This window comes from Oncorhynchus keta, chromosome 25, assembly GCF_023373465.1.
Source record: "Oncorhynchus keta strain PuntledgeMale-10-30-2019 chromosome 25, Oket_V2, whole genome shotgun sequence".
In the NCBI taxonomy this organism is placed as follows: Eukaryota; Metazoa; Chordata; class Actinopteri; order Salmoniformes; family Salmonidae; genus Oncorhynchus; species Oncorhynchus keta.
In genome coordinates, this window is record NC_068445.1 from 37802282 (window position 1) to 37828343 (window position 26062).

General features: G+C 44.3%; 1 protein-coding gene and 1 long non-coding RNA gene across 3 annotated transcripts in view; both read right to left on the bottom strand.

Annotated features, from left to right (window-relative positions):
- LOC118378690 (E3 ubiquitin-protein ligase znrf3-like) overlaps positions 1 to 26062 on the bottom strand; it is a 249180-nt gene that overhangs the window by 6873 nt on the left and 216245 nt on the right. Inside the window, exon 5 of one of the 2 annotated variants that reach the window (XM_052479230.1) lies at positions 12162 to 12269. In XM_052479230.1, the coding sequence (XP_052335190.1) occupies positions 12162 to 12269 (108 nt within the window). Of the gene's footprint in view, positions 1 to 12161; positions 12273 to 26062 lie in introns of both variants that reach the window. The other variant, XM_052479229.1, reaches the window with a different exon arrangement.
- LOC127911749 (uncharacterized) lies at positions 12975 to 13851 on the bottom strand. The gene is made up of 2 exons (XR_008079197.1): positions 13407 to 13851; positions 12975 to 13300 (listed from the first exon to the last, which is right to left on the bottom strand). It is a non-coding gene; the product is annotated as an uncharacterized LOC127911749 (long non-coding RNA).

Here is a 26062-nt window from a genome sequence, read left to right on the forward strand (position 1 = left end):
GCTGGGGAGAGGAGCAGAGGACAGAGAGTTGGTGGCTGGGGAGAGGAGCAGAGGACAGAGAATTGGTGGCTGAGGAGAGGAGCAGAAGACAGAGAGTTGGTGGCTGGGTAGAGGACAGAGGACAGAGAGTTGGTGGCTGGGGAGAGGACAGAGGACAGAGAGATGGTGGCTGGGGAGAGGAGCAGAGGAGCAGAGGACAGAGAATTGGTGGCTGGGGAGAGGAGCAGAGGACAGAGAGTTGGTGGCTGGGGAGAGGAGCAGAGGACAGAGAGTTGGTGGCAGGGGAGAGGAGCAGAGGACAGAGAGTTGGTGGCTGGGGAGAGGAGCAGAGGACAGAGAGTTGGTGGCTGGGGAGAGGAGCAGAGGACAGAGAGTTGGTGGCTGGGGAGAGGACAGAGAGATGGTGGCTGGGGATAGGGGCAGAGAGATGGTGGCTGGGGATAGGGGCAGAGAGATGGTGGCTGGGGATAGGGGCAGAGAGATGGTGGCTGGGGATAGGGGCAGAGAGATGGTGGCTGGGGATAGGGGCAGAGAGATGGTGGCTGGGGATAGGGGCAGAGAGATGGTGGCTGGGGAGAGGAGCAGAGAGTTGGTGGCTGGGGAGAGGAGCAGAGGACAGAGAGTTGGTGGCTGGGGAGAGTGGGACGGTTTATAACAATATCTGTAGTGTAGTAGAAACCATGTGTTTCCTCCACTTACATTTACACTTCTTTCTGGTTCGAGCATAACTATGAGCCTATCCTCCTACTTAAAGTGGCAGCAGCCACCACTTATATACAGGTGCATGTACAGGTGTCCCAATGATATACAGCGTGTCCTCAGCATGCCCGTGTCATCTTCAATATATCTACATCATTTTCCTTCCTCGTGATGCCATATATTTTGTGAAGTGCACCAGTCCCTCCTGCAGCAAAGCACCCCCATAAAATTATGCTGCCACCTCTGTGCTTCACGGTTGGGATGGTGATCTTCGGCTTGCAAGCATCCCCCTTTTCCTCCAAACATAACGATGGTCATTATAGCCAAACAGTTCTATTTTTGCTTCATCAGACCAGAGGACATTTCTCCAAAAAGTAGGATAGTTGTCCCCATGTGCAGTTGCAAACCAGTTGCAAACTGTGAAGGAGTGCCTCCTTCACTCACTCTGCCAAACTTACCCTTGTAAAACTGACTATCCTACCGATCCTCGACTTCGGCGATGTCATCTACAAAATAACTTCCAATACTCTACTCAGCAAACTGGATGCAGTCTTTCACAGTGCCATCCGTTTTGTTACCAAATCACCTTATACCACCCACCACTGCGACCTGTATGCTCTAGTCGGCTGGCCCTCGCTACATGTTCGTCGCCAGACCCACTGGCTCCAGGTCATCTATAAGTCTATGCTAGGTAAAGCTCCGCCTTATCTCAGTTCACTGGTCACGATAACAACACCCACCCGTAGCACACGTTCCAGCAGGTATATCTCACTGATCATCCCCAAAGCCAACACCTCATTTGGCCGCCTTTCCTTCCAGTTCTCTGCTGCCTGTGACTGGAACGAATGGCAAAAATCGCTGAAGTTGGAGACTTTTATTTCCCTCACCAACTTTAAACATCAACTATCTGAGCAGCTAACCGATCGCTGCAGCTGTACATAGTCCATCTGTAAATAGCCCACCCAATCTACCTACCTCATCCCCATACTGTTTTTATTTATTTACTTTTCTGCTCTTTTGCACACCAGTCTCTCTACTTGCACATCATCATCTGCTCATTTATCACTCCAGTGTTAATCTGCTAAATAGTAATTATTCACTCCTGTGGCCCATTTATTGCCTTCCTCCTCATGCCTTTTGCACACACTGTATGTAGGTTTCCTACTGTGTCATTGACTTGTTAATTGTGTTATTGGCTTGTTTACTGTTTATTCCATGTTATTCCATGTGTAACTTTGTTGTGTTGTCTGTGTCACACTGCTATGCTTAATCTTTGCCAGGTCGCAGTTGTAAATGAGAAATTGTTCTCAACTAGCCTACCTAAATTTACATTTAAGTCATTTACGCTCTTATCCAGAGCGACTTACAAATTGGTGCATTCACCTTATGACATCCAGTGGAACAGTCACTTTACAAGAGATGGAGGGAGAGTTGTTCAGTTAAATAAAGGTGTTCTCAACTAGCCTACCTGGTTAAATAAAGGTGTTCTCAACTAGCCTACCTGGTTAAATAAAGGTGTTCTCAACTAGCCTACCTGGTTAAATAAAGGTGTTCTCAACTAGCCTACCTGGTTAAATAAAGGTCTTCTCAACTGGCCTACCTGGTTAAATAAAGGTGTTCTCAACTAGCCTACCTGGTTAAATAAAGGTGTTCTCAACTAGCCTACCTGGTTAAATAAAGGTGTTCTCAACTAGCCTACCTGGTTAAATAAAGGTGTTCTCAACTAGCCTACCTGGTTAAATAAAGGTGTTCTCAACTAGCCTACCTGGTTAAATAAAGGTGTTCTCAACTAGCCTACCTGGTTAAATAAAGGTGTTCTCAACTAGCCTACCTGGTTAAATAAAGGTGTTCTCAACTAGCCTACCTGGTTAAATAAAGGTGTTCTCAACTAGCCTACCTGGTTAAATAAAGGTGTTCTCAACTAGCCTACCTGGTTAAATAAAGGTGTTCTCAACTAGCCTACCTGGTTAAATAAAGGTGTTCTCAACTAGCCTACCTGGTTAAATAAAGGTGTTCTCAACTAGCCTACCTGGTTAAATAAAGGTGTTCTCAACTAGCCTACCTGGTTAAATAAAGGTGATTCTCAACTAGCCTACCTGGTTAAATAAAGGTGATTCTCAACTAGCCTACCTGGTTAAATAAAGGTGATTCTCAACTAGCCTACCTGGTTAAATAAAGGTGTTCTCAACTAGCCTACCTGGTTAAATAAAGGTGTTCTCAACTAGCCTACCTGGTTAAATAAAGGTATTCTCAACGAGCCTACCCGGTTAAATAAAGGTATTCTCAACGAGCCTACCTGGTTAAATAAAGGTGTTCTCAACTAGCCTACCTGGTTAAATAAAGGTGTTCTCAACTAGCCTACCTGGTTAAATAAAGGTGTTCTCAACTAGCCTACCTGGTTAAATAAAGGTGATTCTCAACTAGCCTACCTGGTTAAATAAAGGTGATTCTCAACTAGAATTCCTGGTTAAATAAAGGTGTTCTCAACTAGCCTACCTGGTAAAATAAAGGTGTTCTCAACTAGCCTACCTGGTTAAATAAAGGTGTTCTCAACTAGCCTACCTGGTTAAATAAAGGTGTTCACAACTAGCCTACCTGGTTAAAAGGTAAACTAGCCTACCTGGTTAAATAAAGGTGTTCTCAACTAGCCTACCTGGTTAAATAAAGGTGTTCTCAACTAGCCTACCTGGTTAAATAAAGGTGTTCTCAACTAGCCTACAAATAAAGGTGTTCTCAACTAGCCTACCTGGTTAAATAAAGGTGTTCTCAACTAGCCTACCTGGTTAAATAAAGGTGTTCTCAACTAGCCTACCTGGTTAAATAAAGGTGTTCTCAACTAGCCTACCTGGTTAAATAAAGGTGTTCTCAACTAGCCTACCTGGTTAAATAAAGGTGTTCTCAACTAGCCTACCTGGTTAAATAAAGGTGTTCTCAACTAGCCTACCTGCTTAAATAAAGGTGTTCTCAACTGGCCTACCTGGTTAAATAAAGGTGTTCTCAACTAGCCTACCTGGTTAAATAAAGGTGTTCTCAACTGGCCTACCTGGTTAAATAAAGGTGTTCTCAACTAGCCTACCTGGTTAAATAAAGGTGTTCTCAACTAGCCTACCTGGTTAAATAAAGGTGTTCACAACTAGCCTACCTGGTTAAATAAAGGTGTTCTCAACTAGCCTACCTGGTTAAATAAAGGTGTTCTCAACTAGCCTACCTGGTTAAATAAAGGTGTTCTCAACTAGCCTACCTGGTTAAATAAAGGTGTTCTCAACTAGCCTACCTGGTTAAATAAAGGTGTTCTCAACTAGCCTACCTGGTTAAATAAAGGTGTTCTCAACAAGCCTACCTGGTTAAATAAAGGTGTTCTCAACTAGCCTACCTGGTTAAATAAAGGTGTTCTCAACTAGCCTACCTGGTTAAATAAAGGTGTTCTCAACTGGCCTACCTGGTTAAATAAATGTGTTCTCAACTAGCCTACCTGGTTAAATAAAGGTGTTCTCAACTAGCCTACCTGGTTAAATAAAGGTGTTCTCAACTAGCCTACCTGGTTAAATAAAGGTGTTCTCAACGAGCCTACCTGGTTAAATAAAGGTGTTCTCAACTAGCCTACCTGGTTAAATAAATGTGTTCTCAACTAGCCTACCTGGTTAAATAAAGGTGTTCTCAACTAGCCTACCTGGTTAAATAAAGGTGTTCTCAACTAGCCTACCTGCTTAAATAAAGGTGTTCTCAACTAGCCTACCTGGTTAAATAAAGGTGTTCTCACCTAGCCTACCTGGTTAAATAAAGGTGTTCTCAACTGGCCTACCTGGTTAAATAAAGGTGTTCTCAACTAGCCTACCTGGTTAAATAAAGGTGTTCTCAACTGGCCTACCTGGTTAAATAAAGGTGTTCTCAACTAGCCTACCTGGTTAAATAAAGGTGATTCTCAACTGGCCTACCTGGTTAAATAAAGGTGTTCTCAACTAGCCTACCTGGTTAAATAAAGGTGTTCTCAACTGGCCTACCTGGTTAAATAAAGGTGATTCTCAACTAGCCTACCTGGTTAAATAAAGGTGTTCTCAACTAGCCTACCTGGTTAAATAAAGGTGTTCTCAACTGGCCTACCTGGTTAAATAAAGGTGTTCTCAACTGGCCTACCTGGTTAAATAAAGGTGATTCTCAACTAGCCTACCTGGTTAAATAAAGGTGTTCTCAACTAGCCTACCTGGTTAAATACAGGTGTTCTCAACTGGCCTACCTGGTTAAATAAAGGTGTTCTCAACTAGCCTACCTGGTTAAATAAAGGTGTTCTCAACTAGCCTACCTGGTTAAATAAAGGTGTTCTCAACTAGCCTACCTGGTTAAATAAAGGTGTTCTCAACTAGCCTACCTGGTTAAATAAAGGTGTTCTCAACGAGCCTACCTGGTTAAATAAAGGTGTTCTCAACTAGCCTACCTGGTTAAATAAAGGTGTTCTCAACTAGCCTACCTGGTTAAATAAAGGTGTTCTCAACTAGCCTACCTGGTTAAATAAAGGTGTTCTCAACTAGCCTACCTGCTTAAATAAAGGTGTTCTCAACTAGCCTACCTGGTTAAATAAAGGTGTTCTCACCTAGCCTACCTGGTTAAATAAAGGTGTTCTCAACTGGCCTACCTGGTTAAATAAAGGTCTTCTCAACTAGCCTACCTGGTTAAATAAAGGTGTTCTCAACTGGCCTACCTGGTTAAATAAAGGTGTTCTCAACTAGCCTACCTGGTTAAATAAAGGTGATTCTCAACTGGCCTACCTGGTTAAATAAAGGTGTTCTCAACAAGCCTACCTGGTTAAATAAAGGTGTTCTCAACTGGCCTACCTGGTTAAATAAAGGTGATTCTCAACTAGCCTACCTGGTTAAATAAAGGTGTTCTCAACTAGCCTACCTGGTTAAATAAAGGTGTTCTCAACTGGCCTACCTGGTTAAATAAAGGTGTTCTCAACTGGCCTACCTGGTTAAATAAAGGTGATTCTCAACTAGCCTACCTGGTTAAATAAAGGTGTTCTCAACTAGCCTACCTGGTTAAATACAGGTGTTCTCAACTGGCCTACCTGGTTAAATAAAGGTGTTCTCAACTAGCCTACCTGGTTAAATAAAGGTGTTCTCAACTAGCCTACCTGGTTAAATAAAGGTGTTCTCAACTAGCCTACCTGGTTAAATAAAGGTGTTCTCAACTAGCCTACCTGGTTAAATAAAGGTGTTCTCAACTAGCCTACCTGGTTAAATAAAGGTGTTCTCAACTGGTTAAATAAAGGTGTTCTCCTGGTTAAATAAAGGTGTTCTCAACAAGCCTACCTGGTTAAATAAAGGTTTCTCAACTAGCCTACCTGGTTAAATAAAGGTGTTCTCAACTAGCCTACCTGGTTAAATAAAGGTGTTCTCAACTGGCCTACCTGGTTAAATAAATGTGTTCTCAACTAGCCTACCTGGTTAAATAAAGGTGTTCTCAACTAGCCTACCTGGTTAAATAAAGGTGTTCTCAACGAGCCTACCTGGTTAAATAAAGGTGTTCTCAACTAGCCTACCTGGTTAAATAAAGGTGTTCTCAACTAGCCTACCTGGTTAAATAAAGGTGTTCTCAACTAGCCTACCTGGTTAAATAAAGGTGTTCTCAACTAGCCTACCTGCTTAAATAAAGGTGTTCTCAACTAGCCTACCTGGTTAAATAAAGGTGTTCTCACCTAGCCTACCTGGTTAAATAAAGGTGTTCTCAACTGGCCTACCTGGTTAAATAAAGGTGTTCTCAACTAGCCTACCTGGTTAAATAAAGGTGTTCTCAACTGGCCTACCTGGTTAAATAAAGGTGTTCTCAACTAGCCTACCTGGTTAAATAAAGGTGATTCTCAACTGGCCTACCTGGTTAAATAAAGGTGTTCTCAACTAGCCTACCTGGTTAAATAAAGGTGTTCTCAACTGGCCTACCTGGTTAAATAAAGGTGATTCTCAACTAGCCTACCTGGTTAAATAAAGGTGTTCTCAACTAGCCTACCTGGTTAAATAAAGGTGTTCTCAACTAGCCTACCTGGTTAAATAAAGGTGTTCTCAACTGGCCTACCTGGTTAAATAAAGGTGTTCTCAACTAGCCTACCTGGTTAAATAAAGGTGTTCTCAACTAGCCTACCTGGTTAAATAAAGGTGTTCTCAACTAGCCTACCTGGTTAAATAAAGATGTTCTCAACTAGCCTACCTGGTTAAATAAAGGTGTTCTCAACTAGCCTAACTGGTTAAATAAAGGTGTTCTCAACTGGCCTACCTGGTTAAATAAAGGTGTTCTCAACTAGCCTACCTGGTTAAATAAAGGTGTTCTCAACTAGCCTACCTGGTTAAATAAAGGTGTTCTCAACTAGCCTACCTGGTTAAATAAAGGTGTTCTCAACTAGCCTACCTGGTTAAATAAAGGTGTTCTCAACTGGCCTACCTGGTTAAATAAAGGTGTTCTCAACTAGCCTACCTGGTTAAATAAAGGTGTTCTCAACTAGCCTACCTGGTTAAATAAAGGTGTTCTCAACTAGCCTACCTGGTTAAATAAAGGTGTTCTCAACTAGCCTACCTGGTTAAATAAAGGTGTTCTCAACTAGCCTACCTGGTTAAATAAAGGTGTTCTCAACTGGCCTACCTGGTTAAATAAAGGTGTTCTCAACTAGCCTACCTGGTTAAATAAAGGTGTTCTCAACTAGCCTACCTGGTTAAATAAAGGTGTTCTCAACTAGCCTACCTGGTTAAATAAAGGTGTTCTCAACTAGCCTACCTGGTTAAATAAAGGTGTTCTCAACTAGTCTACCTGGTTAAATAAAGGTGTTCTCAACTGGCCTACCTGGTTAAATAAAGGTGATTCTCAACTAGCCTACCTGGTTAAATAAAGGTGTTCTCAACTAGCCTACCTGGTTAAATAAAGGTGTTCTCAACTGGCCTACCTGGTTAAATAAAGGTGTTCTCAACTAGCCTACCTGGTTAAATAAAGGTGTTCTCAACTGGCCTACCTGGTTAAATAAAGGTGTTCTCAACTAGCCTACCTGGTTAAATAAAGGTGATTCTCAACTGGCCTACCTGGTTAAATAAAGGTGTTCTCAACTAGCCTACCTGGTTAAATAAAGGTGTTCTCAACTGGCCTACCTGGTTAAATAAAGGTGATTCTCAACTAGCCTACCTGGTTAAATAAAGGTGTTCTCAACTAGCCTACCTGGTTAAATAAAGGTGTTCTCAACTGGCCTACCTGGTTAAATAAAGGTGTTCTCAACTGGCCTACCTGGTTAAATAAAGGTGATTCTCAACTAGCCTACCTGGTTAAATAAAGGTGTTCTCAACTAGCCTACCTGGTTAAATAAAGGTGTTCTCAACTGGCCTACCTGGTTAAATAAAGGTGTTCTCAACTAGCCTACCTGGTTAAATAAAGGTGTTCTCAACTTGCCTACCTGGTTAAATAAAGGTGTTCTCAACTAGCCTACCTGGTTAAATAAAGGTGATTCTCAACTGGCCTACCTGGTTAAATAAAGGTGTTCTCAACTAGCCTACCTGGTTAAATAAAGGTGTTCTCAACTGGCCTACCTGGTTAAATAAAGGTGTTCTCAACTAGCCTACCTGGTTAAATAAAGGTGTTCTCAACTAGCCTACCTGGTTAAATAAAGGTGTTCTCAACTAGCCTACCTGGTTAAATAAAGGTGTTCTCAACTAGCCTACCTGGTTAAATAAAGGTGTTCTCAACTTGCCTACCTGGTTAAATAAAGGTGTTCTCAACTGGCCTACCTGGTTAAATAAAGGTGTTCTCAACTAGCCTACCTGGTTAAATAAAGGTGTTCTCAACTTGCCTACCTGGTTAAATAAAGGTGTTCTCAACTGGCCTACCTGGTTAAATAAAGGTGTTCTCAACTAGCCTACCTGGTTAAATAAAGGTGTTCTCAACTAGCCTACCTGGTTAAATAAAGGTGTTCTCAACTAGCCTACCTGGTTAAATAAAGGTGTTCTCAACTGGCCTACCTGGTTAAATAAAGGTGTTCTCAACTAGCCTACCTGGTTAAATAAAGGTGTTCTCAACTAGCCTACCTGGTTAAATAAAGGTGTTCTCAACTGGCCTACCTGGTTAAATAAAGGTGTTCTCAACTAGCCTACCTGGTTAAATAAAGGTGTTCTCAACTAGCCTACCTGGTTAAATAAAGGTGTTCTCAACTAGCCTACCTGGTTAAATAAAGGTGTTCTCAACTAGCCTACCTGGTTAAATAAAGGTGTTCTCAACTGGCCTACCTGGTTAAATAAAGGTGTTCTCAACTAGCCTACCTGGTTAAATAAAGGTGATTCTCAACTAGCCTACCTGGTTAAATAAAGGTGTTCTCAACTGGCCTACCTGGTTAAATAAAGGTGTTCTCAACTAGCCTACCTGGTTAAATAAAGGTGTTCTCAACTAGCCTACCTGGTTAAATAAAGTGAAATAAAAATAATAATACAAATAATCTGTCATTATAACGATGGTCATTAACTAGCCTACCTGGTTAAATGGTCATTATGGCCAAACAGTTCTATTTTGTTTCATCAGATGGGAGGTCATTTCTCCAAAAAGTACGATCTTTGTCCACATGTGCAGTTGTAAACTGTAGTTTGGCTTTTTGGTGATTTTGGAGCAGTGGCTTCTTCCTTGCTGAGCAGCCTTTCAGGTTATGTTGATATGGGACTCGTTTTACTGTGGATATAGATACTTTTGTATCTGTTTCCTCCAGCATCTTCACAAGGTCCTTTGCTTTTGTTCTGGGTTTGATTTGCACTTTTTTGCACCAAAGTACGTTCATTTCTAGGAGACAGAACGCGTCTCCTCCCTGAGCGGTATGACGTCTGCGTGGTCCCATGGTGTTTATACTTGTATACTATTGTTTGTACAGATGAACGTGGTACCTTCAGGCATTTGAAAATTGCTCCCAAGGATGAACCAGACTTGTGGAGGTCTACAGTTTTTTTCTGAGTTCTTGGCTGATTTATTTTGATTTTCCCATGATGTCAAGCAATGAGGCACTGAGTTTGAAGGTAGGCCTTGAAATACATCCACAGGTACACCTCCAATTGACTTAAATGATATCAATTAGCCTATCAGAAGCTTCTAAAGCCATGACATTATTTTCAGGAATTTTCCAAGCTGTTTAAAGGCACAGTCAACTTAGTGTATGTAAACTTCTGACCCACTGGAATTGTGATACATTGAATTATAAGTGAAATCATCTGTCTGTAAACAATTGTTGGAAAAATGACTTATGTCATGCACAAAGTAGATGTCCTAACCGACTTGCCAAAACTATAGTTTGTTAACAAGACATGTGGAGTGGTTGAAAAACTAGTTTTAATGACTCCAACCTAAGTGTATGTACACTTCCGATTTCAACTGTATGTATATGTGTATGTGTATGTGTGTGTGTGTCTGTGTATGTGTGTGTGTGTCTGTTTGTGTGTGTGTGTGTGTGTGTCTGTGTGTCTGTGTGTGTGTGTGTGTGTGTGTGTGTGTGTGTGTGTGTGTGTGTGTGTGTGTGTGTGTGTGTGTGTGTGTGTGTGTGTGTGTGTGTCTCAAATCATCAAATCACATTTTATTTGTCACATACACATGGTTAGCAGATGTTAATGCGAGTGTAGCGAAATGCTTGTGCTTCTAGTTCCGACAATGCAGTAATAACCAACAAGTAATCTAACTAACATTTCCAAAACTACTGTCTTATACACAGTGTAAGGGGATAAAGAATATGAACATAAGGATACATGAATGAGTGATGGTACAGAGCAGCATAGGCAAGATACAGTAGATGGTATTGAGTACAGTATATACATATGAGATGGGTATGTAAACAAAGTGGCATAGTTAAAGTGGCTAGTGATACATATATTACATAAGGATGCAGTCGATGATATAGAGTACAGTATATACGTATGCATATGAGATGAATAATGTAGGGTAAGTAACATTATATAAGGTAGCATTGTTTAAAGTGGCTAGTGATATATTTACATCATTTCCCATCAATTCCCATTATTAAAGTGGCTGGAGTTGGGTCAGTGTCAATGACAGTGTGTTGGCAGCAGCCACTCAATGTTAGTGGTGGCTGTTTAACAGTCTGATGGCCTTGAGATAGAAGCTGTTTTTCAGTCTCTCGGTCCCAGCTTTGATGCACCTGTACTGACCTCGCCTTCTGGATGATAGCGGGGTGAACAGGCAGTGGCTCGGGTGGTTGATGTCCTTGATGATCTTTATGGCCTTCCTGTAACATCGGGTGGTGTAGGTGTCCTGGAGGGCAGGTAGTTTGCCCCCGGTGATGCGTTGTGCAGACCTCACTACCCTCTGGAGAGCCTTACGGTTGTGGGCGGAGCAGTTGCCGTACCAGGCGGTGATACAGCCCGCCAGGATGCTCTCGATTGTGCATCTGTAGAAGTTTGTGAGTGCTTTTGGTGACAAGCCAAATTTCTTCAGCCTCCTGAGGTTGAAGAGGCGCTGCTGCGCCTTCTTCATGATGCTGTCTGTGTGAGTGGACCAATTCAGTTTGTCTGTGATGTGTATGCCGAGGAACTTAAAACTTGCTACCCTCTCCACTACTGTTCCATCGATGTGGATAGGGGGGTGTTCCCTCTGCTGTTTCCTGAAGTTCACAATCATCTCCTTAGTTTTGTTGACGTTGAGTGTGAGGTTATTTTCCTGACACCACACTCCGAGGGCCCTCACCTCCTCCCTGTAGGCCGTCTCATCGTTGTTGGTAATCAAGCCTACCACTGTTGTGTCGTCCGCAAACTTGATGATTGAGTTGGAGGCGTGCGTGGCCACGCAGTCGTGGGTGAACAGGGAGTACAGGAGAGGGCTCAGAACGCACCCTTGTGGGGCCCCAGTGTTGAGGATCAGCGGGGAGGAGATTTTGTTGCCTACCCTCACCACCTGGGGGCGGCCCGTCAGGAAGTCCAGTACCCAGTTGCAGAGGGCGGGGTCGAGACCCAGGGTCTCGAGCTTGATGACAAGCTTGGAGGGTACTATGGTGTTGAATGCCGAGCTGTAGTCGATGAACAGCATTCTCACATAGGTATTCCTCTTGTCCAGATGGGTTAGGGCAGTGTGCAGTGTGGTTGAGATTGCATCGTCTGTGGACCTATTTGGGCGGTAAGCAAATTGGAGTGGGTCTAGGGTGTCAGGTAGGGTGGAGGTGATATGGTCCTTGACTAGTCTCTCAAAGCACTTCATGATGACGGAAGTGAGTGCTACGGGGCGGTAGTCGTTTAGCTCAGTTACCTTAGCTTTCTTGGGAACAGGAACAATGGTGGCCCTCTTGAAGCATGTGGGAACAGCAGACTGGTATAGGGATTGACAGACTGGTATAGGGATTGACTGTGTGTGTGTGTGTGTGTGTGTGTGTGTGTGTGTGTGTGTGTGTGTGTGTGTGTGTGTGTGTGTGTGTGTGTGTGTGTGTGTGTGTGTGTGTGTGTGTGTCTGTGTGTCCTCACCTGGCTTCTTCTCTGTTTTAGTTTGATCTTGATGAGCAGCACGAGGCAGACCAGAGACACCACTACGAAGAAGGCCAGGAAGATCCCCATGTCAAAGTACTCTGTAGGCTGCTGTAGGGAGAAACACACCGGGGAGAGACTCCACTCAATTAGATATGTACAACCAGGAAGAATCCATGCACACACACACACACACACACACACACACACACACACACACACACACACACACACACACACACACACACACACACACACACACACACACACACACACACACACACACACACACACACACACACACACACACACACGACTTCTGCTACTTATTCCTACACAATGTCTATTAATTATTGCCCAATTGCCAGGCACATACATTTCCTATTTCAATTCGTTCCGCCTTGTATTATATTTGTGCCAAAAATGTATCCTATTTTTCTGTGTTTTTTACAATCACTTTGGCACTAATTTCAGAGCGATTTAGTCATTTTTCAAAACTATAAACTCAAAACAGTCATCACTTGTAACACAAGCTGTCCAACATTCAAAACATTACATTGTGCATTCATATCTTTAAAGAAACCTTGCGCTTGCAGAATCATTGGTTCAAATAACTCATTTATCATGAAATACCATAGGAACATTAATTTAGATCACCCACACACAAGATACCGACAGTGTCACTGTGTAGTTGTTCGTACAATCATTAAATATTGTAGTACAAAATATGTGATACATGTTTCATTATGGTACTACACGTAAATACATCACTGTAAAAGGACTAGTAAAGAGAATACTACAGACACAGTGGAATCATTGAACAAAATCTGACATTTATTGATGAAATACAATAAAATCACAACAAAGGTTTCATTGAATCAAAGCAAAAATAATTAGCTATACAAAAAAGAAAAAACTACAGTAAAACATCAACTGCAGTGTTCCTCACCTGGCTTACTGTAAAACATCAACTGCAGTGTTCCTCACCTGGCTTACTGTAAAACATCAACTGCAGTGTTCCTCACCTGGCTTACTGTAAAACATCACCTGCAGTGTTCCTCACCTGGCTTACTGTAAAACATCAACTGCAGTGTTCCTCACCTGGCTTACTGTAAAACATCAACTGCAGTGTTCCTCACCTGGCTTACTGTAAAACATCAACTGCTGTGTTCATCACCTGGCTTACTGTAAAACATCAACTGCAGTGTTCCTCAACTGTAAAACATCAACTGCAGTGTTCCTCACCTGGCTTACTGTAAAACATCAACTGCAGTGTTCCTCACCTGGCTTACTGTAAAACATCAACTGCAGTGTTCCTCACCTGGCTTACTGTAAAACATCACCTGCAGTGTTCCTCACCTGGCTTACTGTAAAACATCAACTGCAGTGTTCCTCACCTGGCTTACTGTAAAACATCAACTGCAGTGTTCCTCACCTGGCTTACTGTAAAACATCAACTGCAGTGTTCCTCACCTGGCTTACTGTAAAACATCAACTGCAGTGTTCCTCACCTGGCTTACTGTAAAACATCAACTGCAGTGTTCCTCACTTGGCTTACTGTAAAACATCAACTGCAGTGTTCCTCACCTTGCTTACTGTAAAACATCACTGCAGTGTTCCTCACCTGGCTTACTGTAAAACATCACCTGCAGTGTTCTTCACCTGGCTTACTGTAAAACATCAACTGCAGTGTTCCTCACCTTGCTTACTGTAAAACATCACTGCAGTGTTCCTCACCTGGCTTACTGTAAAACATCACCTGCAGTGTTCCTCACCTGGCTTACTGTAAAAAGCTAAACAAAGGGTTGATTACTGTACTTCTATATTTCCATCAACCCTGTCTTGTGGATTTGGCCACAGGTTCTCATCCACATCACAATGGGTGTTTTCATTAGCCAAACATCTTGGGAAGGAATCTTCAGGCGAATCCAGGCCTGACACTGGTCTGCCGTGATGTCATTGCATGCGTCATCCATGACACCATTTGGAACCTGACATTATCCCACACAATGACATAGGTCACGCCATCAGCCCAGTCCTGATTTAGCTCATCAAGGAAGGTTACAAGGAGAGCTGCATTATATGATCCAATACGGGGACTGCGTCCAACCACACCATCTTCTGATATAGCCGCACACATGGTGATGTTAACCCCACGTTGTCCAGGTACTTGGATGGTTGCCTGCTGGCAAATTAAATTCCGACCACTCCTCTTTGTCTTGGCCAGGCCTCATCCAAAAATAGCAATTTGTGACGGTTTTCATCAGCATCCAGCTCCATCACCCTCTAAAAATACATTTTGGAAAGAGAATTACAGATTACAATGATGTAGAATTTTTCACAACAGGCATCTTGAAACTGAATATACCCGAACATACTCAGTCCTCGGTTGCTTAACTCGGTCTGCATTTCTTTCAAAAGGCACGGTACAGCTGTTTTAGAGACACCTCGTGCCTTTTCAGCATGTGTGCAATAGTCAGCAAACTGATGGCTTCCACATTGTTGAACATGTCATCATTGTCCAAGATGTGCTGCCGAATTTCTTTAAGGCGAATGTTATTTCTGGCCCGAACCAAATTGACCACAGCCCGCTCTTATTGGTCAGTCCTAATTTAGCCTCTGCCTCCCCTATTTGGCCTAGTCTCAATTCTGCAGGGAAAATGACAGTAAGAACACATTTACTCACATCACCTACTCTGTGGTACACATTGGCATGCAGTATACAGTCATTTGACAATTGAGAGTAGCCTAATGTTTAGTGCATTCTGAAGACTCATTGCGGAACGTTCTGATGATTGAGGCCACGGTTGATCTTCTGAGGTTTGGTTGAATCATTGTAGCTGCCTCAGTCGTTGTCATGATTTACGACATGGTCTAGAACTATTGCTCGGATTTCAATGGACACTCTTTGCTGTTGCTGCCACTGCCACTGTCTTGGTCCGTGGCCTTGTCCTCTACCACGTTCCCCAACACCTCTCAAACGAGGCCCACGACCACCTCTCAGGTGGCCTAGTACATCACTGGGGCCAAGCTTCCTGCCATCCAGGACCTATATAATAGGCAGTGTCAGAGGAAAGCCCATAAAATTGTCAGAGACTCCAGTCACCCAAGTTGTAGACTGTTTTCTCTGCTACCGCAGAAGGCTCCTCAACAGCTTCTACCCCCAAGCCATTAGACTGCTGAACAATTCCTAAAAATCACCACCGGACAGTTTACATTGACCCCCCCCTTATTGTACACTCCTGCTACTCGCTGTTTGTTATCTATGCATAGTCACTTCGCCCCCACCTACACACCCACCTTATTTTAGTCTACCTGGTAAATATTTTCTTCTTCTTGAACTGCACTGTTGGTTAAGGGCTTGTAACTAAGCATTTCACTGTAAAGTCTACACTTGTTGTATTCGGAGCATGTGACAAATACAGTTTGATTTGGATTGGTGTCAATGGATCTCGTTATCCTGAAACTTTCATGATCTAAATATGGAATATTTGAATATATTTAAATATTTAAATATGGAATAGATGATTGTAAAAAACTGTAATGACTTGACATCAAGGTTCTGAAATTAGTGCCAAGATGATTGTAAAAAACTGTAATGACTTGACATCAAGGTTCTGAAATTAGTGCCAAGATGATTGTAAAAAACTGTAATGACTTGACATCAAGGTTCTGAAATTAGTGCCAAGATGATTGTAAAAACTGTAATGACTTGACATCAAGGTTCTGAAATTAGTGCCAAGATGATTGTAAAAACTGTAATGACTTGACATCAAGGTTCTGAAATTAGTGCCAAGATGATTGTAAAAACTGTAATGACTTGACATCAAGGTTCTGAAATTAGTGCCAAGATGATTGTAAAAACTGTAATGACTTGACATCAAGGTTCTGAAATTAGTGCCAAGATGATTGTAAAAACTGTAATGACTTGCCAATTGTCACTGTTATTTTATTACATCTCTTGAGACGCACCATCTCATTTTCAAGCGTGTCTAAACAAACAAAATAAACATACAATAATAATAACAATAATGTGGTAACTACTGTCTAATAATAATGACAACAATGAAATAATAAAAAACGTACTTTAACTGCATAAGAATGTTTTGTACAACTACTAATATGCCTACAACTGATAAAAACGAATGTCAAGAAAAACCCTTGAATGAGTAGGTGTGTGCAAACTTTTGACTGGTACTGTAACTGATACAACTAAGTACCTATAATATACACTGAGCGTACAAACATCTGGAACACCTGCTCTTTCCATGACAGACTGTCCAGGTGAATCCAGGGGAAAGCTATGATCTCTTATTGATGTCACTTAGTAAATCCACTTCAATCAGTGTAGATGAAAGGGAGAAGACGGGTTAAAGAAGGATTTTTAAGCCTTGAGACAACTGAGACATGGATTGTGTCTGTGTGTCATTCAGAGGGTGAATAGGCAAGACAAAAGATGTAAGTGCCTTTGAACAGGATGTGGTAGTAGGTGCCAGGCACACCGGTTTGAGTGTGTCAAGAACTGCAACGCTGCTGGGTTTTTGACACAACAGTTTCCCATGTGTATCAAGAATGGTCCACCACCCAAAGCTCCTGCTTTTCCCAGTCTCTATTTTCTCCCCCTCCTGGATTTGACCCTTTCCTGACTCTGAGCCCGCCTACCTGAGCACTCTGCCTGTCCCTGACCTCGAGCCGCCCTATCGTCTGGTAGCATTTGGACGCTGACCAGGTTACTGAACCCCTGCCTGTCCTGACCTCGAGCCGGCCTATCGTCTGGTAGCATTTGGACGCTGACCAGGTTACTGAACCCCTGCCTGTCCTGACCTCGAGCCGGCCTATCGTCTGGTAGCATTTGGACGCTGACCAGGTTACTGAACCCCTGCCTGTCCTGACCTCGAGCCTGCCTATCGCCTGGTACTGTTTGGACTCTGACCTGATTTATGAACTCTAGCCTCTAACCCGACCTCCCTTTTGACTAACCCCTTTAGTTATAAATAACAGAGCTCAACAATCTGCCTCCTGTGTCTGCATTTGGGTCTCGCCTTGTGCCCTTATTGGGGTTGCAACTCAATATTTGGAAGGTGTTCCTATTATTTGGTATACTCATTTTATACATACGTACTTACAAATACCGTCACATTGTGATGTTTTGATTGGTTAAAAACACAAACAAGTTTGAACTTAACATTTGAAAAATGGCTTTTTAAAATTCACTGTATGATTGTAATGCTCTGATATCTATATGTAAATTATTCTAGTCTGTTGGGCCGATGTATCTGTCACGACCTCCACCGAAGTCGGTTCCTCTCTTTGATCGGACGGCATTCGGCGGTCGGCATCACCGGTCTTCTAGCCATCGTCGATCCACTTTTCATTTTCCATTTGTTTTGTCTTGTTTTCCTACACACCAGGTTTCCATTTCCCTCATTAAGTGTTGTGTATTTAACCCTCTGTTCCCCCCCATGTCTTTGTGTAGATTTGTTTGTTGCAAGTGCTTGTGCACATGTTTACTGGTGCGCGTCGGGTTTTGTACCCATGTTGGTTATTTCTTTATGCTGTTGGTTTTGAAATGAAACTGCTCCGGCTATTACCTAGTTCTGCTCTCCTGCGTCTGACTTCACTGCCACCAGTTATGCACCACATTACAGTATCTGAAAGATCTTACACCAAATTCATGATGTTCACATATCTTTCAGATACAAGGAACTCTCCAAGACGATTTTTGCACTTTACAAAAATGGTTTCTATATTATGTTGTTTGCAATGGAACAATGATTGAAAGTGTTTGAGGAAAGATTCTGAATTATCTTTTGGAAAGCATATTAATTATATATGTCCGGATTCAGGAAGGCCTCCAGTCCAACCACAGCTGGTTGGACTGGAGGATGGTACGGTGCTGCTGGAAAGCTATTTTTTTTTATTTATTTCACCTTTATTTAACCAGGTAGGCTAGTTGAGAACAAGTTCTCATTTGCAACTGCGACCTGGCCAAGATAAAGCATAGCAGTGTGAACAGACAACACAGAGTTACACATGGAGTAAACAATTAGCAAGTCAATAACACAGTAGAAAAAAAAAAATGGGCAGTCTATATACAATGTGTGCAAAAGGCATGAGGAGGTAGGCGAATAATACAATTTTGCAGATTAACACTGGAGTGATAAATGATCAGATGGGCATGTACAGGTAGAGATATTGGTGTGCAAAAGAGCAGAAAAGTAAATAAATAAAAACAGTATAAAAACAGTATGGGAATGAGGTAGATGAAAAGGGTGAGCTATTTACCAATAGACTATGTACAGCTGCAGCGATCGGTTAGCTGCTCGGATAGCTGATGTTTGAAGTTGGTGAGGGAGATAAAAGTCTCCAACTTCAGCGATTTTTGCAATTAAAATTCCAGTCACAGGCAGCAGAGTACTGGAACGAAAGGCGGCCAAATGAGGTGTTGGCTTTAGGGATGATCAGTGAGATACACCTGCTGGAGCGCGTGCTACGGATGGGTGTTGCCATCGTGACCAGTGAACTGAGATAAGGCGGAGCTTTACCTAGCATGGACTTGTAGATGACCTGGAGCCAGTGGGTCTGGCGACGAATATGTAGTGAGGGCCAGCCGACTAGAGCATACAAGTCGCAGTGGTGGGTGGTATAAGGTGCTTTAGTGACAAAACGGATGGCACTGTGATAGACTGCATCCAGTTTGCTGAGTAGAGTGTTGGAAGCCATTTTGTAGATGACATCGCCGAAGTCGAGGATCGGTAGGATAGTCAGTTTTACTAGGGTAAGCTTGGCAGCGTGGGTGAAGGAGGCTTTGTTGCGGAATAGAAAGCCGACCCTGGATTTGATTTTTGATTGGAGATGTTTGATGTGAGTCTGGAAGGAGAGTTTGCAGTCTAGCCAGACACCTAGGTACTTATAGATGTCCACATATTCAAGGTTGGAACCATCCAGGGTGGTGATGCTAGTCGGGCATGCGGGTGCAGGCAGCGATCGGTTGAAAAGCATGCATTTGGTTTTACTCGTTTAAGAGCAGTTGGAGGCCACGGAAGGAGTGCTGTATGGCATTGAAGCTCGTTTGGAGGTTGGATAGCACAGTGTCCAATGACGGGCCGAAAGTATATAGAATGGTGTCGTCTGCGTAGAGGTGGATCAGGGAATCGCCCGCAGCAAGAGCAACATCATTGATATATACAGAGAAAAGAGTCGGCCCGAGAATTGAACCCTGTGGCACCCCCATAGAGACTGCCAGAGGACCGGACAGCATGCCCTCCGATTTGACACACTGAACTCTGTCTGCAAAGTAATTGGTGAACCAGGCAAGGCAGTCATCCGAAAACCGAGGCTGTTGAGTCTGCCGATAAGAATTTGGTGATTGACAGAGTCGAAAGCCTTGGCGAGGTCGATGAAGACGGCTGCACAGTACTGTCTTTTATCGATGGCGGTTATGATATCATTTAGTACCTTGAGTGTGGCTGAGGTGCACCCGTGACCGGCTCGAAACCAGATCGCCAGCGGAGAAGGTACGGTGGGATTCGAGATGGTCAGTGACCTGTTTGTTGACTTGGCTTTCGAAGACCTTAGATAGGCAGGGCAGGATGGATATAGGTCTATAGCAGTTTGGGTCCAGGGTGTCTCCCCTTTGAAGAGGGGGATGACTGCGGCAGCTTTCCAATCCTTGGGGATCTCAGACGATATGAAAGAGAGGTTGAACAGGCTGGTAATAGGGGGTTGCGACAATGGCGGCAGATAGTTTCAGAAATAGCGGGTCCAGATTGTCAAGCCCAGCTGATTTGTACGGGTCAAGGTTTTGCAGCTCTTTCAGAACATCTGCTATCTGGATTTGGGTAAAGGAGAACCTGGAGAGGCTTGGGTGAGGAACACGGGGGGGGCGGAGCTGTTGGCCGAGGTTGGAGTAGCCAGGCGGAAGGCATGGCCAGCCGTTGAGAAGTGCTTATTGAAGTTTTCGATAATCATGGATTTATCGGTGGAGACCGTGTTTCCTAGCCTCAGTGCAGTGGGCAGCTGGGAGGAGGTGCTCTTGTTCTCCATGGACTTCACAGTGTCCCAGAACTTTTTGGAGTTGGAGCTACAGGATGCAAACTTCTGCCTGAAGAAGCTGGCCTTAGCTTTCCTGACTGATTGCGTGTATTGGTTCCTGACTTCCCTGAACAGTTGCAGATCACGGGGGCTATTCGATGCTATTGCAGTCCGCCACAGGATGTTTTTGTGCTGGTCGAGGGCAGTCAGGTCTGGAAACCAAGGGCTGTATCTGTTCTTGGTTCTGCATTTTTGAACGGAGCATGCTTATCTAAAATGGTGAGGAAGTTACTTTTAAAGAATGACCAGGCATCCTCAACTGACGGGATGAGGTCAATGTCCTTCCAGGATACACGGGCCAGGTCGATTAGAAAGGCCTGCTCACAGAAGTGTTTTAGGGAGCGTTTGACAGTGATGAGGGGTGGTCGTTTGACTGCGGCTCCGTGGCGGATACAGGCGATGAGGCAGTGATCGCTGAGATCCTGGTTGAAGACAGCGGAGGTATATTTGGAGGGCCAGTTGGTCAGGATGGCTGGCAACAACACCTGACTCCGTACTTCAGGCCGCTACCACAAATTAAGCAGTACCAGCACTTCAGGTGAATATAGTTTTCATTGCATTGTATGAGGTTATTCTTCTGATCTAAACTTGCGAGGTGAATTGATGTTGAGCACGGTTGTAATGTCTATTTTTTTGTTATTTCCTGTTTTACAGCATCGATGCTCTGGAGTCTGGTGTTGTTATTGCCAAGGAGCGTTCGGAGTCAGTCGAGACCACATTTCAGCTGCTGCACAACACTGACATCCTTCCTCCCATAGATTGTCTGCCTGTACAAGCACCACCTGGACTGGAAACAGCTAGACAAACTATCTTTTTGAGAAAATCAGGGAGTTTTGCGACGAAGCGGCTAAGGATATCACATGCCCTGCACCAAAGTCAAGGGCAGGACAGAAACAGGCTCTCCGAATATAGATTCCCTTGTTCATGCGTGGTTCAGACAAACCAGTCATCAGCAATATCGCTAGTGCCTCTATTAAAACGACTCTCTCCTAACACACACACCATACGTTGTTGCTGCTACTATTTTATCCTGCTGCTCAGCCACTTTACCACTGATTGTATGCATATAACTACCTCATCTATCGCTATTGATATTGTTCGTGTACATACTGTATATTTTATTTACACTACCGTTCAAAAGTTTGGGGTCACTAGAAATGTTCTTGTTCTTTGAAAGAAAATCATTTTTTGCTGTCCATGAAAATAACATAAAATTGATCAGAAATACAGTGTAGTCATTGTAAATTACTTTTGTATCTGGAAACAGCAGATTTTTTTAATGGAATATCTACATAGTTGTACAGAGGCCCATTATCAGCAACCATCACTCCTGTGTTACAATGGCACGTTGTGTTAGCTAATCCAAGTTTATCATTTTAAAAGGCTAACTATCTGGACACTCTATTTACCTGGAATTTTTCATTATTGCAGGCTACTACATTTACCACTTTTAGTCTTAATCTTTACTACACTACTCACTGTTTAGCACATGACCTCACACGTGAATCCTTAAAGAGATGGGTGGGGCTAAGGCTGAAGAGGGTGTGAACAATGCTTCATGTGTGTAGACATAGGAGAGCTCTACAGTAGGTATCAAAATATTCAAAGGCCCTTTTGTCAAAAGTGAGTTTACAAGTTTAGCAACTTTCAAAGCAGAATTACTTTCCCATTGTTCCTCAGAAATACAGTGTATGATACACCAGTTTGTAGCTCAAGTCTCTACTTTTTACCAACGTAAAAAAAACAATTTCAAATTTGCTACATAAGACCGATTTGAGCCGGTCAGTCACAAATTAGAAAAACAATTAACTATAAGCTTTGGTTAGTATAGAGATCTAATAATTGTTTTCGCGTATCCATTCGAAAGACCTTAGTAACCTAACTGCTGCTTCCTACCCTAGACTAAGGTGACGTCATCTATCAAAACAAAACCAAGACCTTACGATGCAAATTAGATCATTCATGACAATCTTCACAGATTCATTTTAGGAAATACATTATAAGACACATTGCACAATGTATGAATCACTAAATTGTCTGTCCCTCCCAAACAGCAGACAACCGCATTGGTACCAATTCCTTTTTAAATGGATCAACTTTGATTTGATTTGATTTGATCAACTTAAATGTCCCTGTGTATATTAAAAAGTCTCAAACAGTTCAATTGATTCCCATGTAAAACACCCACGACATTTTTGGGGGACAGACATGCTCAAATTGTGAGAGAAAGTAATCAATGAAAGAATCAATAATAACATTGTAACGGCGTTCTTCGTTTGTGGAAAGAGAGTCGGACCGAAATGCAGCGTAGTGGTTACTCATGTCTTTAATGAAAGGAAAAAAGCGATACATGAAATATCTATACAAATACGAAAACAACAAACGGAACGTGAAACCTAATTACAGCCTATCTGGTGAAACTACACAGAGACAGGAACAATCACCCACAAAATACAAAGCAAAACCAGGCTACCTAAATACGGTTCCCAATCAGAGACAACGAGAATCACCTGACTCTGATTGAGAAACGCCTCAGGCAGCCAAGCCCATACAACACCCCTACTCAGCCGCAATCCCAATAATACAAAAACCCCAATACGAAATACAACAACATAAACCCATGTCACACCCTGGCCTGACCAAAAATATAATGAAAACACAAAATACAATGACCAAGGCGTGACAGAACCCCCCCCCCTAAGGTGCGGACTCCCAGACGCACCTCAAAACCATAGGGAGGGTCCGGGTGGGCGTCTATCCATGGTGGCGGTTCTGGCTCGGGACGTGGACCCCACTCCATTAATGTCCTAGTTCCTCCCCTTCGCGTCCTGGGATAATCCACCCTCGCCGCCGACCATGGCCTAATAGTCCTCACCAAGAACCCCACAGAACTGAGGAGCAGCTCGTGACTGAGGGGCATCTCGGGACTGAGGGCCAGCTCGGGACTGAGGGGCAGCTCGGGACTGAGGGGCATCTCAGGACTGAGGGGCAGCTCGGGACTGAGGGGCAGCTTGGGACTGAGGGGCAGCTCGGGACTGAGGGGCATCTCGGGACTGAGGGACAGCTCGGGACTGAGGGGCAGCTCGGGGCTGAGGGGCAGCTCGGGACTGAGGGGCAGCTCGGGACTGAGGGGCAGCCCGGAACTGAGGGGCAGCCCGGAACTGAGGGGTAGCCCGGAACTGAGGGGAAGCCCAGTACTGAGAGAAGGCCCAGTACTGAGAGGAAGCCCAGTACTGAAAGGAAGCCCAGTACTGAGATGAAGCTCAGGCAGGTAGTAGGCTCTGGTAGATCCTGGCTGGCTGGCGGAACTGGAAGATTCTGGTTGACTAGCAGATCTGGAAGATTCTGGTTGACTGGCAGATCTGGAAGAGACTGGTTGATTGGCAGATCTGGAAGAGACTGGTTGACTGGCAGATCTGGAAGAGACTGGTTGACTGGCAGATCTGGAAGAGACTGGTTGTCTGGCAGATCTAGAAGATCATGGCTGACTGGCGGATCTAGCTGCTCTATGCAGACTGACAGCTCTGGCTGCTTCTTACAGACTGACAGCTCTGGCTGCTTCATGCAGACTGACAGCTCTGGCTGCTTCATGCAGACTGACAGCTCTGACTGCTCCATTCAGGCATACAGCTCTGACTGCTCCATGCAGACTGGCAGCACCTTGCAGACTGACAGCTCCTTGCAGACTAGCAGCTCCTTGCAGACTGACAGCTCTGGCTGCTTCATGCAGACTGACAGCTCTGGCTGCTTCATACAGACTGACAGCTCTGACTGCTCCATGCAGGCTGACAGCTCTGACTGCTCCATGCAGGCTGACAGCTCTGACTGCTCCATGCAGACTGACAGCTCTGACTGCTCCATGCAGGCTGACAGCTCTGACTGCTCCATACAGACTGACAGCTCTGACTGCTCCATGCAGGCTGACAGCTCTGACTGCTCCATGCAGGCTGACAGCTCTGACTGCTCCATGCAGGCTGGCAACACCTTGCAGACTAGCAGCTCCTTGCAGACTGGCAGCTCTGGCTGCTTCATGCAGACTGACAGCTCAGGCTGCTCCGAACAGGCAGGAGGGAAAGAAGGCTCTGATAGCGCTGAACAGACAGGAGACTCCAGTAGCGCAGGAGGGAAGGAAGGCTCTGGCTGTGCTGAACAGGCGAGAGACTCAGACAGCGCAGGAGGGAAGGAAGGCTCTGGCTGTGCTGAACAGGCGAGAGACTCCGACAGCGCAGGAGGGAAGGATGGCTCTGGCTGTGCTGAACAGGCGAGGCGCACAGAAGGCCTGGTGCGTGGTGCTGGAACTGGTGCTACAGGATCGAGGACACGCACAGGAAGCCTGGTGCGGGGAGCTGCTACCGGAGGACTGGTGTGTGGAGGTGGCTCTGGATAGACCGGACCGTGCAGGCGCACTGGAGCTCTTGAGCACCGAGCCTGCCCAAGCTTACCTGGCTCGATGCCCACTCTAGCCCGGCCAATAGGAAGGGCTGGTATGTGCCACACCTGGCTCTGCACCCGCACTGGAAACACCGTGCGCTCCATAGCATAACACGGTGCCTGCACGGTCTCTCTAGCCCAACGGTGAGCACAGGGAGTTTGCGCAGGTCTCCTACCTGGCATAGCTATACTCCCTTTTAGCCCCCCCCCCAATCATTTTTTTGGGCTGCTTTTCGGGCTTCCAACCGCGTCGCCGTGCTGCCTCCTCATACCAGCGCCTCTCCGCTTTAGCCGCCTCTATTTCTTCCTTGGGACGGCGATATTCTCCAGGCTGTCTAATTCCTCCTCCCATGTCCAATTCTCCAAGTGGTGCAGCCTCTCCCACTGCAACTGCTCTTCACGATTAACATGGAGAGTAGGCTCAGGTCTGAAACCTGACTCAGTCACTCTCTCTCTGCGCCCTCCCCCAATAAATATTTGGGGGTTACTTTCGGTTTTCGCTCTGCGCCGACGTGTCTTTCTTTTTGACTCCATTCGCCTATAGCCCTCTTCGCATTGCTCCAGCGAATCCCAGGCGGGCTCCGGCATTCTCTCTGGGTCGGCCGCCCACCTGTCGATTTCTTCCCACGTCGTATACTCCATGCCTCTGCTATCCATAACGTCCTCCCTTCGCTGTTCAAGCTGTCGCTGCCTGTTAACACGCTGCTCGGTTCGAGTGTGGTGGGTGATTCTGTAACGGCGTTCTTCATTTGTGGAAAGAGAGTCGGACCGAAATGCAGCGTAGTGGTTACTCATGTCTTTAATGAAAGGAAAAAAGCGATACATGAAATAACTATACAAATACGAAAACAACAAATGGAACGTGAAACCTAATTACAGCCTATCTGGTGAAACTACACCGAGACAGGAACAATCACCCACCAAATACACAGTGAAACCAGGCTACCTAAATACGGTTCCCAATCAGAGACAACGAGAATCACCTGACTCTGATTGAGAAACGCCTCAGGCAGCCAAGCCCATACAACACCCCTACTCAGCCGCAATCCCAATAATACAAAAACCCCGATACGAAATAAAATACGAAAACAACATAAACCCATGTCACACCCTGGCCTGACCAAAAATATAACGAAAATATATAACGAAAACACAAAATACAATGAAGGCGTGACAAACATTTTTACAATGTCTTAAAATAATCAATTTGGGAGGTGCTTTAGGTATGTTAATGTTCCTAACAGATGATGGAATTACCACTGAAACAGTCTGGAATGATGGAATTACCACTGAAACAGTCTGGAATGATGGAATTACCACTGAAACTGGAATGATGGAATTACCACTGAAACAGTCTGGAATGATGGAATTACCAC